The 13,403-nt window shown below is 40.0% G+C and overlaps 1 protein-coding gene across 2 annotated transcripts in view; it reads right to left on the bottom strand.

Annotated features, from left to right (window-relative positions):
* The window catches only part of GXYLT1 (glucoside xylosyltransferase 1), a 63,838-nt gene extending 50,449 nt beyond the window's left edge, over window positions 1-13,389 (bottom strand). For both annotated transcript variants that reach the window (XM_033000025.2, XM_042793257.1), the window contains exons 1-2: window positions 13,146-13,389; window positions 4,523-4,615 (exon numbers count right to left, since the gene is read on the bottom strand). In XM_033000025.2, coding sequence (XP_032855916.2) covers window positions 4,523-4,615; window positions 13,146-13,321 — 269 coding nt within the window. In that variant the 5' untranslated portion in view covers window positions 13,322-13,389. The remainder of the gene's footprint in view (window positions 1-4,522; window positions 4,616-13,145) is intronic.
* Between the last annotated feature and the right edge of the window lie 14 nt (window positions 13,390-13,403).

Raw genomic sequence — 13,403 nt, 5'->3', positions numbered from 1 at the left:
ATTAGCATGGAAAATGCAAATTATTTTCGTTAGAATATGGATAGAAAATGTTTCCATATAACCAACCTGTATTAGTTCAAACCTGGCATCATGACGTGCCTCAAAAAAAAAAAAAAAAAGGTAGATATGTAAATACAATACAGATTGCTTATTTATCACATTCTTTTTTCTTCTAATGCTTTGTGTTTGATCTAAATCAATCAATCATTAAGAAGCCTAATCCAGCAGCCTTTAGTGAACAGAAAAAGAAAAGCAAATAGAGTGAGAAGGTAACAAAGCTTACACTGATTAAAATGCAACAGTTAAATCACTCCCACACTTATTAGAAGTAGGATCAAGGTAATTACAGAAATTATCTGGACTGGAAAGTGATGAAAATTCTAGTTTTTACTCAGCTTCTTAACCTTCTACTACTGCACTGAATTAAACATAGATCATAATCAAAGCTTATTTTGTAAAAGTGTGCTAATGATACCAGTGCATATGATGTCCAAATGTCATAAATTATAAATTCAATTAGCAAATTAGGTTTGAAGTTACAATATATTAGTAATTTAAAAATTGAATATAAAAGTCCAAAGCCCCATCTTCCAATGAGCTAGCTAGTTTAGGGAAGTCCTGTTTTTCAGGAATGTCACAATTCGTCTCAATATATCCATACTACCTGGAACTCAATATACTCAAAGAGTAGGGAAACTTATTTATTTTAATAGGCAGTGCAAGTTAAAACCCATGTAGGAGCAACATCCAACAACTGAATCAGGCAGGTCAGACAGTCACAGTAATGACCCCTAAGAATTTCTTCCTAATCAGTCTCAGTAGGAAATAAGCAGTCACACCAGCTAGATGACACTAAGCATCTTGAAAGGTGTACTAGAAAAGATACGCATCATCTAGATCATGCGAAAGCTGAGCCTTGTCATCTTTATTAAATTTTTGATAAAATCTATACCACTGTATGGAAAACTGATCTCATGCTTCCTTTATCAATGCAAAAGCCAACAAATATTCTGTACCAAAAGCACAAGACATTCTGTCTCAATAATGTTGATAACCACAATGGTGATAAAAAGCATGGGGGAAGAATAGCTCCAAAATCCTTCCCACATACAGCACAGGCAATAGATCTTACACTGATTTACTTAAAGAGGCAAGATCCTTATTATCCATTATTAGAATCAGCAACTGCTCAGAGCTCATCAATTTCAAATTATGTTGAATTAGCTATAGCATGAGTCATAGTGAAGTCTCTATATACACTTCACTCCTAAAAAATTTCCATATTGCTCTACAGGTCTCCAACACTTCTATTATAATAATTTGAATTTTACAACTCCACAAAAAATTAGTTGTCACTTCACACTTTTATACATTTACAGCTACTCAGAGGAAATGACGTAACAAGCTGCATTTCAAAAATGTCTATGACCAGTCCTTGTGGATAAACATATCCCTGTGGTTCTGATATCCTAGATAAAAAAGCCAACTGGAATTTCGAGTTAGAAACAGAGAGAAAACAAGCTAAGTTTTTTTTTCAAATAAAAATTAAAAATCCAGAAGCTGAAGACCTATCTTCCAATGTTTGAAAGACTTCACTGTTAAAAGGAAAGGAAACATTCTAACACTGAGATAAATTTTATGAATCTACTATTGGCAAAGAAATTCTGGATATATGATTTGCTCCTCTTAAACTCATTTGGTTAGTTTATTGAAATGGCAAGAATAGAACACCAGAATCTCCATTCACAAACTGATTTATGATCTGGATAAGTAGTAGTGTTCTCTTTCTATGGATTAAACCAGGCTAAATAGGAGATTCAAGATAAGTGTTAGTGCAGTTTAATGACCAGACTCTGTCATTTCTATTAAAAGCAAACTCATCAGAATACCCATTATTTTGTTGGCACATCTGTAGGCAGTGGAGTTAGCTATCCCAAGATTTCAATCAGATATGTAACTCTCCTTCCTCTCCATATCCCAGTCTCCTCTGAGTCCAGCTTTATTCTGCACTTCACTTTGACAACTGCACTTAACAAGAACACAAAGACTTTGTCAATTCAGGTCAAATAATTTGGAATAAGACAGTAAGGTAGAACTCTCACTCCTATTTCAAAAGATACCAAATTTAGAACCACATTGTTGCCTCTTTACAGAAAAAGCCTTCAAGCGGCTTTATCTTCATGAAGAATCTTGAAGTGGTGCTACACATACAATCTCAAAAACCAAGAATGCTAGACTTCATTTGCTGTGGTTAATAAACTTGCATGCAATTAAATTAATTCCTTTTCCTCCAAAAATCTGACTGCAAACTTAAGAACAAATGCTACCACATTTGAAGCATAAGATTATATCAAAGTTCTAAACCCTTCAGCTTCTCAGAGCACCTAGTACAATGCACTGATTTTATTTTAGAGTTAAACAAAATTATAATTCATATACAAAGCTGAAACTGAACTGCAACTATCTTCTGTGTTATTTCAGCGGATAACAGGAAATAAGGGTTAAGCAGCAGGTTCAGATGCAGAGCCATTGTAACTGCTTGCTGCTCTCCAAAGAGGGAGCACTTTCTCCTCCTGTCTACCATCTTCCCCATCTCTTACACAAACTCTCTGCACCTCTCTGAAATGAACGGCATTTATTCAAAAGAGCAAGAAATAAATAAAGGGGGGGGGGGGGGGGGGGGGGGAACAAGGGTGTCCCCTCTGAAGTCGGGGCATATCACCAAGGAATTCAACAACCACCAGAATCAGCACAATATATGGAGATTAATTTAAAAGTCATATATTGACAAAATAATCAAACTCAATGTGAAATGATTAATCTGAACACCACCCCCTTACACATTTAAGCAGCTCTTTTTCTTTCAGTTTCAAAACATATAAACATGAAATTTTGGAAATATTAGGGGTTCAACATGCACGAAACTGCACTTGACCAGTAATGTAATAATCAATGCATACTTCAACAGACTTATCTTCACAGCCACGTAGGGCATTCTTAATAGAATAATACAAGTTACAGCTTAAGGTATGTGAAAATGAACTGTGTGGGGTTCCTTCGCTTCTGGTTCCAAGATCCCACTTGCCTTAAGCCTGGAAGGAAACCCAGAAAGGAAGTTTTCTGCTCTTTTAGTGTATTTCATTGTACTGTGGAGAGTTCATGGACATCACCACAGTCAACAGCATCAGAAGACAGTGAGACCCTCTCCTTTCTCAGCACTACACAACTCTTTAGTATGGCTCAGACGTCCATGGATGAACAAAGCTTACAATCACATCCTGTCCCTCCACTAAGGATAAGCTAAGCCCCTACACCCTCCACCACAACAGCACTGACATTTGTTTTACACCCCTGTGCTAAACATCATAAAGCTAAACTCCCAAAAGCTAACCTTTAATGGGAGGGTAAAAAAAAAAAAAAAAAAAAAAAAAAAAAAAAAAAAAAGAGAGAGAAGAGTCCATCCAGACAGCTAAATCTGCCAAAGGGAAAGTCCGATGAATCTCTGTGGATTCACACACTGACTACCAAGGGCAGTGAGAAAGACTCAGCAGTCCCAAATTACAGGTGCAGTTCACTGACAGACTATAAATCAATCCAAGCCATCTCTTTAAATAACTTCTTGGCAATTGATGAGCTTAAAAAGCACTGGCAGCACACAAGCAGAGGGGAATAGGGGACAGATCTAAAGTCTTTCCCACAATCATAATTTCCAGAAATACAGTAAGTCCTATGAAGTTAAACATTTTTTTTCCTTTGCTTCCCTACAAATTTTCAAGCTTAAGACTAAGAAGAGATAGCCGTACCAAAAGATGATCAGTAAAATTTTAAATAAAATTTGACTTACAACTTTAGTTATATACTGAAGAGAACTATGCAGGTTAGAGAACAACTGTCAAGTAGATTAAGGCTTCTTCCATTTCTTTTCAAGCTACTTCCATAATCTGACAGCCTAAGCATCTGAACAACAACATCAAAGCATTTAAACTTATTGTTACAGATGCAACTTTAAGGACACGGTTTATGCTTTAACATGCTGTACCTAAAGCACATTCTAAAATGGTTGCTACAGTGCTTTTGGAGGAAGCACCCTCGTCAAATTGTATAAGACACGTAACTTGAATAAAATAACCTCTTAACTACTAAGCATGTCTGCCAGTTTATATTGCAAATTACATCATGGGTATTAATGTGCAGCAAGTTTTATTTATGAAAAATAATTAATCAATCAGTAAGTTTTCAGACTATATTCAGACAGACTTTTTACCAATGTTAGCAAGTCTCTATTTAATGAAGTAACATAAAAAAAAATCTACTCTCTGTAATAACACTAGAGTCTACAATTTTAAAAACTTAATAGAACAGAAGAAAGCCCAGCTAAAGGCAACCATGATATAAGCAGGTGAAATGCATGTGAAGCAATCAAAATGTTTTGCTTTGTCACCCTGCTAAATAGCCAAAAATACTTATCAGCTACACCTGTCTGCAATCAAATAACAAAGTACTATTTAATAATAGATCCTACCTAAAAGCAGCTTCCCAAAAGCAGTTCATTCCACAAACATCAGAGGGCAGCATCCAATAGGTATTCCAGAAAGATACAGACAAATTCTTACACCTAACAGAATAAGACAAAAATAACCTATATAAATGTTACTGATTTTATGGCAAAGTTAAATGGTTTATTTCCTAGCTCAAACATAATTTCAATAGTTGATTACCTGGCAAAAGACTAGCTATGTAATAGAACTTGGATAATACAAAAGAAGAGGTATTATTAGGTGCCAACCAGGAGGATTCTTTTAAGTAATAATGGCCCCCATCCTTTAGCCTTTCCTCTCCATGTATTTTCAGCGTGAGAACAACAGAGCAGCTGGGATTCTTCAGGGTCATTCTACCTTCTCTGGCTCAGTGTAAGTCCATAGGTAATAGAGTGATTGGTAACACTGCTGTAAAGAACTCCTTCACCTTCACAATACCCTTGTCTACTTCAAGCAGGGGAGCAAGCAGAACATTTCATTTTCAAAGTTACATTGCCCATTTAAACACAACCCCTATTCATCTATGACTCTATTCAGTACAAACCTGCAAAGCTGATTTTAAACAAAAAACAGGGCTTTGCAGCACCAATGAATTACATTGTTTCATAGCAAAAGGTTAATACAACACAGAAATAATCACCACATCTGGCAAGTTTCCTTCTCCATACTAATGACAAGACTAATAATTTATTGACTTTGCTACACTAACAACTAAAAAAAAACAGGTTTTACTAGTCCACCACTACATTTTGTGCAACAGTAACACAGGAAATATTTTACAAGAGCAACAGACACCCATTTTCAAAGGTTCTGGTGAGGAAATCAACATGAAGATTTATAACGTTAGAGCAAGTAGAATATTGCAAAGCAAGGGGTATACTCGAGTGACCTCCTCTGCTCCTTCTTCCTGCCCTGGTGACACAATGCCAATAGTGTTTATCCTCCTTTGAAAGTTGGTATCTGTGAATGAAAGACATCTGCAAGAAGAAAACCCACACAAAAACTTGATGATTAAACAGTATTTAAGGACTACAGCTCAGAACTCTACTGGAAGTTGGCTTTGCAAGTTTGAAATGAATCAGCATCATCTTGGTAGGGTTATCTAGTAAGGGCCAATGTTTTGCAAATACCAGATTTAATAGATTAATTTAGCAACAAAAATGGCAAGCTGTATCGTTTCTTCTTTTTTCAAGGTGTGATAAAAGTGACCTGATAAACACAGTGTTTCAGAAACAGAGCCTCGTTAAGTATTGGGGAGGTGGAGCAGTTCTTTGGTAGAGATCGCAGGAAATCCTCATATCCTGTAGATACATGTGTTTGCAAGGATTAGTCAAGTAATTCTATCTCATGACTTAAAAATGGTCTCCACAAATAAGTATCCAGGTACAAATAAGGATAATGGGATATCTGCACTCCTCTGGGGGAAGTAAATGGTATAAAACCACAAGTTCTCTCTGCCAGGTTCTTTCTTACATTAATCTTTGTGGCTTTTAAGTTTTTAAGAAACTTCAAGGCACATTAAGACCTTGCACTTATCTGAAGAACAATCTTTACGATCTCCACTGTGTACCTTTTTGAAGTAACTGTCTCTCATTACTCTTAGGATAAATTAATAGACTATCTCAAAAACAGTTTTCTGGTTTAGAAGATTATTATCTTATTATTATTACAAGGGATTCCTCTTTCAGCTGTCAAGACCTGTGTTTTCTCAGCTGCCTTGAGCTACTATCCTATTCAGAATACCAAGGCAAGAAGGCAAGCCTGAATTAATGCCTAAGTCATTTCTCTAACACATTAGGCCTTTCCAATATCTCATTTAGCATGATGACAAGGTTGTCAGCCTTGGATTTGCTTCATAAATTTCATGTTTGAAACAAAAATGTTACTAGGATACGTGTGTATGTAATTTACCTAATGTTAGCCTAAGACTTTTTTCCTGCCTGCCAAAAACTCTCTCAGCTGACTATGTGCTACCATATTCCATAAAGCTTTCACAGACAAAGGATTAAGAGACTGGAATCACTGGACAGCATTTTCTTTTTGTTATTAACAATAAGATAATTCAAAATGCCACTCATGAAGATTTTAATTTTTTTTTTTTTAACTTGAAATAAAACTTGAGGAAAGCTTAGACTATAAATAAGCACCACAAATGCTTTACAGTGCTAGGGAGATGCATTGTATCTGTTCATCAAGCAGGCACAGTCATTGTTACCTGAGTGAGGTTACTAGTCAGACAGGAATAGTCACCTTCAGCATTAGGGAGGGATATTTTGCTCACATCTATTATCAGTTATGTAATTAAAGGCCAGTCTCCACAAATAGAAAGCATAAAATAAGGTCAGGTGAAGGAAACCCAGCAATCTAACCAAGGCACATGGAGCACTCTGACCCAGTGCCAGCTCAGGAGAGCAGTCAGCCCACAGGCCAGGAAGAAGATCCACCAGATGAAACAGGAGAAGTTCTCCAGACCACCTCAGTGACTGTCTACAGGGGTTATTGCCTGCAGGGCTCACCATGGGATGAAGGTGGACTGGGGAGGAATGAGAATGCAAAGATGAAGAGAAGAAGGTCCAGTCACGTGTAAACAGGTTGCCAGTCAGTACAATTGGCCATGCTGTGTATCTGATCACCAGCCTCCTTAAACTCCATTCTTGGTTTCCTAGGTGATGGGGTGCTCCATTTGTGTGCATGGGTGTGCACAGAGGTAAAAGTGCCAGCAAATTAAAAGACAGCCACAGCTCGGAGAGGCCCACAAGCCTCCAGTGCCCAAAACTGGAGAGACACATGCACACAGCATGCAAGCGTGCATGTTGGTGCACATAATCACTAGCAAGCATCAAGCCAGACTAGCCTGCAAGTAGAGCAAGAGGCTTGGGAGCCAGGTATCAAGCCACAAGGTTGGGGCAGGCTCTGCAGAGATCAGCGTCTGAGCTACTGAAAAAACCTCTCTCAGCCTAGCCACCAGACACTACAGTTTGAAGGGTGGCTACTGGAAGGATCAGAATGTCTAAGCCAGCCACCAGAGAGGCCTTGGGTTTGAGGGTTGGCTAATGTTAAGGCCATAGGTCTGGAGCAGCTATTCGAAAGACCCATTTGCATGAGGAATCTCGTGGCCAGCTGCCACAAGGCTAAGGCCAGTAGCTAGAAGGATCCATAGTGTATTCAGCTGTGCGTGTGTGTGCATGTCTAAGAGGGACCAAGTACCAGCAACTGAATTGGGGCTGCAAATCTCATGGCTTTGCATGCTTAGGCCAGCAACACAGGAGACCAGAGGATCAGGAGCCAGTTTCTGGATAGACTGAGTGTCTAAGGCCGGTTACATGAAGGATCCACATGGATTAATATATTTTTCACTAAAAGCCTTTCACCCTCATCAGCCAGAGAAGGGAACAGGATCAGGCCACTTGTGTTGCTTGTGGTTGTGCAAGTGCCATTTTCTCTGCATTGATCTCCGTGGCCAGCCATTTGTGTAGGCACTGTCAGCATATGTACCCATTGGGAATAAATGCTCAGCTTTGCTACTGGCTGGACCCAGGGACACAGAGCTGCAGCAGCCTTGCCTCCACCACACTACTGGGTTGGACAACTCCTAACACCAACCACTGCCAAAAATATAAAAACAAAGAAATAAAACATTTGAAAAATCACTGTTGTCACTGACAAGCATTCTCAAAGATTTGTTAGCCACTTCAAGGTATCTCTCCCTTAAACAAGCAGCCATTTCATAATTGCCTTTATCAGGTAATTTAGCTTCAACACCACTGGATAGTAAAACTTCTGGTCTTGCAGACATAGCAAAGGTACCAATATTGTAATATGAAAATAAGAGTACTTCTCAGAATTAAAGGACAACTTTAAATTTGTGTATAAAACATATAGCAACACACAAGTCACATTCATGAAGACTGAGGCCCTGTGCTCAGTCAAGTCGAGTTTTAACCATAAGGAATCTCTCAACAATCAGTGGTAAAAAAAAGTTCTTTTGTTAAGTGCACTGGTGGGCTTACTATTAATGGAGATCAGTTTTCATGTATACTTTTCAGTCCATGTGACATCTTTTATACTACTGTAACTTCACTGCAAATTTAGCAGTATGTCCAAATGGTGAGGGTTGCAGTCATGACTATCACCTTCCTGTCAGTATTGCATTAAACAACTTAAGTCTAATCAACTGCAAGAATTAACAGAGACAGACGGGTGTCTCTCCTACATCATAACCAACAGTGTGCAACAAAACAGGAAGGACGTATTTTTTAGTTCCTTCCTGCTAACAATCACAGGAGTAAAAATCTGAGAGGATAAGAGATGCTCAATTCAACTCCCAAATGCACTGAGAATTTCTGATTCTTCTGAATAGCTTTTCCTGAGCATTTGCAGCAGTATCACAAATTTGCTATATTTTGTCAGAGAAGCAACAGCTTTATTAGATAGGAGACAGCAGATGTAACGCCGAATGTCTGACACAGGACAAACTTTTTAACTGGAAAAATCTTAATAATGTTTCATTGCAATTTACAACATTTCCATGTAAAATAACATTTACTAGTCAACTGCCTGACAAATTCTGCAGATTTTCTTTTTAAATGAAGTTTCAACTTCAAATTGTTCGATGTTTCATCCTTTTAAAAGTTTTACTTATACCTTGAAATGTTCAGACAGCTTCTAGACCCATTTCTTAAGGCACAAGAGTAGATGAGAAGCATACTGGTGAAACTACTGATTAAGTTCCAGCACAGACAAAACCAGCTGTGTACCGTGCAAGGAAAGAAAGACCTACCTATTACAACCACTCTCCTCTGTTGTCTAAGCTTGTGGGTATACTTTGTACACTTTTCCATGCACTATAATCCACTTAACTCTCCCTTTGCCAGGATAGTTAGAGAGCAAGAGACAGATACAGTCAGATATCACTGTCACACAAAACAGTATGGCTGGCTGCATGAAAATGCTAAACTACAGCATAATGGAAAAATGTTTCATTTTAATAGGGTCAAATTCATTGACCTCACTGTATTCACGGAACTGACAACAGACTGATTCCTGCTCTACTACTCAAACTTGCCATTAGGATTGCACTTTTTTTGGACCTGAATAGAAAGATGAACATTATCTGCCTAACTGAAGTGGTAATATTGATAAAATTAAATGAAGATTCACTTCTCATAAGCACAGTCTGATAATTAACTCATTTGAAAGCATGTGGAGAGACTAACTTGAAAGGGTACTCCACAGACAACAGATTATAGCACTATTAAATGGCATACATGTAGCAAAAATGCATTTATTCACTGTATGATTTCTTTCGTTTTTTCCACAGCCTTCTTCATAAATCATGCTAGCAAATGAAAAAGAAGACTGGCTACATGTACTGGCTTTTCTTCTGGAAGTATACACTTCAATATTGTATTTTTTTTTCAAGTTCAGCTCTATTGTTCATTTGGCCATTATAGATGACAGTACTGACTATTCATTTCTACTATTCTCACTGGAGTGAATCATCAGGAGGACAATTTACCTTCAACTTTAATCTTTCTTCCTAAATCCCAACCTTAGGATTTAGCTAATAGATTCTTGAAATGTTCTTCAGCTATTTGTATCAAGTTTCAAGACACAAGTCTTTAGTTTCTAGTCATATTGTTCCTCGGGCTACTGTAACCTTTGAAACAAACAACTCCTTACCAAAGTGATTACCCAACAAGCTCCCCTGAATTATTATGTTTATTGGAGGATCTTGCCTCAACCTGTAATTCTAGTTTCAATATAGCACTTCCTTTTTAATTAAAAATTTCTAATTAAAAGCATCATCGCTATTGCAAAATTCTTCCAGGTGTGGCATCTTTAAGCTTTATTCAAAGCTTGCAGTTTTCATGTTTGCATGCTTCTGAAAACTACCAGAAATCTCGACTTTCCTCCCTCTCATCACAGAGTATGACTGAGCTCTTTCTGCCCTTATGTCATACACTAGACGATTATTGAAGCAAAGAAAACCCTTCTTGGCTAAAGAGGAGGGGAAATCACTGCTGAGTGCGTAAATGCCTTCAGATGGAAGTTACATTTGCTTTGCCAAACTGTATTTTAAAGCTGTCAGTGAAAACAGCTGAAGTAACCCATTGGTGAAAGTTATTATTAATGCACATGAAATGTTAAACTTCAAGAAGGATTAGAAGGTTATCTGAACACAATTTATTCTATAAGGTTATCAACCCATTAGGATATTACACGATCAGAAGATAGTCTGAAGTGGGCATAAAACAGCCATGTGGCTGTCATGCTCAGTCTCCACTAAAGAAACAGCTGAAGTATAAAAACTGAAAAACACCAATACATTCACCAAGATGTGTGCATCAGTTACACAAGTGAATGTAACATGATTTAATACTTGAGAATACTAAAACATGCATCTAAAGGATTATTCAGAGGATCATTTTTTAACTGCCACAGGTCAGATTTTTTCCTAATAACAGTCCCTAAAAGGCTTTTAAAGGACTGACTTTCACCTGAGTTTTGCACATGCTGTTTGTAAAGCCGCATATAAAACCAGTAATTTACAACAGGATGATGTTCATCCTGAGCCTTCAGTTCGACAGCAGTTTATAAGTAAAGCGTCCCCACAGTGTCAGACACTGATTTTGCGAGCACATACGCCCTCTGAAACTGTATGCACAAGGAATTACTTACAGCATTTAAGACATTTGGAAAATAACTTTCTCAGTTTGTAAAGCTTTTCCACATTGCAACACAGGGCAGATATATATCTCCTTCCACCTCACTCCAGCAAGCAAGAAGCTCCTTTCACCTTGTTGGGGTTCTTCCCCACCAGTATCTTCAACTTAAAAACTACACTTTGGTACAAATATGGAAAAAGTACAGCTGTCAAAACAAATTTGGTGGTTCTTTTGCTAACCAGGAGCATGATGCACTTGAAAGTAATTTCAATGTGTACTAATACAAATTATTTATGTTTCACTCAACAGAAGTTTTCTTCATGTAAATTGCATATTTTATTTAGTAAAACAAGTATCATACATGGCTTTTTTTCCCCAAACATTTCTATTTAAAACTGATTTATCAAACCAATTAAGTCTTACATACAACTGTTAAAGTTTTACTCTTATTATTCTTATCCCAGTTATGTTCTTTAGAACCAGTAGATTTCAGCTTCTCACAGTGAGTTTTTAATCATGAACTAAAGGGGCGGTAACAAGCATCCACACATTTTTTTCAGGTCATAATCTGTATTAATCTGAACTAAAGCAAAAGTATGGGGGGTTGGGGAGGAAACCCCATTCTCTGAAGTAGTTACACCAGTCAAAAGCTTGGTTTCACATTTCAGTGAACTCCACCCCTAACAACTCAGAATGCTGTTTCATGATACTTTAAAACAAGTTAAGTCAGAGTTTCCATCATCCTGCCATCCTTCATAACTCCTTTGCACCAGCACCAACACTTTCATAATTACTTGATGAGGCAATTCAGAGTGCTGAGCTGGACAAAAACTAGGTAGTTTTCAGGCAGGTCAGCGTGCCAGATCAATTCAGTTCTAGGATCAGAGGAGCAAAAGCAGCATAAGGAAGGGGGTGCCAGAGCATGTGCAGCGTTGGGAAGGAGAAACAGCCACCAAACCATCAAACTTACATTGCTTTAAACTGCTGTGGAATCTAAACAGAGTTTAGAGGTAGGCTGGCGCAGAAAGGCCTAGTCCTAACTTCTTCTCCAGCTTTAGTAATAGTTTTCTTGTCACTCCTCTTTTCCTGGCACTAGTATTCTGGTAGTCACAGGTGAAGAGGATGATGAAACTCATCTAAAGGAAAACTAGTACTTTTTTTCATTCCATAATTTCACTCACTGCTTAACTACATGAAATTTCTGATGACAGGCAGCAGGCAACAGAAATATGCAGCTACGCAGACCATGAGCTGCTCAGATTTACACCACTTTAACTGCTGAACAGAACTCACAGCTCCCTGTGAGAAGACTGGCTTTATTGAAGTGTCCCAGAGGAAGTATTTTTGCTTAAACAAAGTTACGTTTGATGACCACAAAGTTACCAAGTTTCCGAACGGAACAACACCCTGAAAGTTTCTTAGCTTGGAAGAGGTAAACGCGCCCTCCTCGCTTCATCTACTGTGCTGCAGGGAGGAAGCAGTCCGATTCTAACACGGGACCGTGAAGTCGCAGGTCAGCCCCCGAAGCTGCACCCCCTTTTCCCTTCCTTGCAGCGCCCACGCGTGCAGACGGAGCACGGCCTGTGGGCAGCGCAGCCCCTCCCGCGGCGGGGACGCGCGCGGGCTGCCCGCGACAATCACTCCTTAAAGTTTCCCCTCTTTGTTTTGTCTTGGAGCCTTTTTCAACCTCTGCTCGCCGGCAACCGGCCCGCGGGATGCGGGAGCTGCTCGGGAGGGAGCACCCCCCCCACACACCCCCCCCCCCCCCCCCCTCCGTTCGCTTCCCACAGCGCTGTCCCAGCCCCACGCCCCGCTCCGCCCGCGGGAGGGCGGCCACAGCGCGCTCCCGCGCCTCCCCGGCCCTCCCCGCAGGAATGCGCGGCGCGGGGTGGGGGGGAACCACCGCCCGCCCGCCCGCCCGGCCCCCGCAGCCCCGTACCTGCCGGCCCCCGCCTCGCCTCGGCCCGCGCTCCCCGCCGCCATGGCCCGGCCGCCGGGCGCGGCGGGGCCCGGGGCCTGCCGCTCCGGGGAGAGGGCCAGCTGGCTGAAGCCGTAGAGCAGCGAGCAGAGGCCGCAGCCCAGGCACAGCAGCGCCACCCGCGCGACCCGCCGCATCCTCCCGCGGCGGCGGCCGGGGCCCAACCGGCAGCGCGAGCCCCAACCGACGCGGCGGCGGCGCGAGCCCCGGCATGCGAGG

The sequence above is a fragment of the Tyto alba genome, unplaced genomic scaffold (assembly GCF_018691265.1).
Source record: "Tyto alba isolate M040663 unplaced genomic scaffold, T.alba_DEE_v4.0 Super-Scaffold_2, whole genome shotgun sequence".
NCBI lineage: Eukaryota > Metazoa > Chordata > Aves > Strigiformes > Tytonidae > Tyto > Tyto alba.
This window is presented reverse-complemented; position numbering and strand designations above follow the sequence as displayed.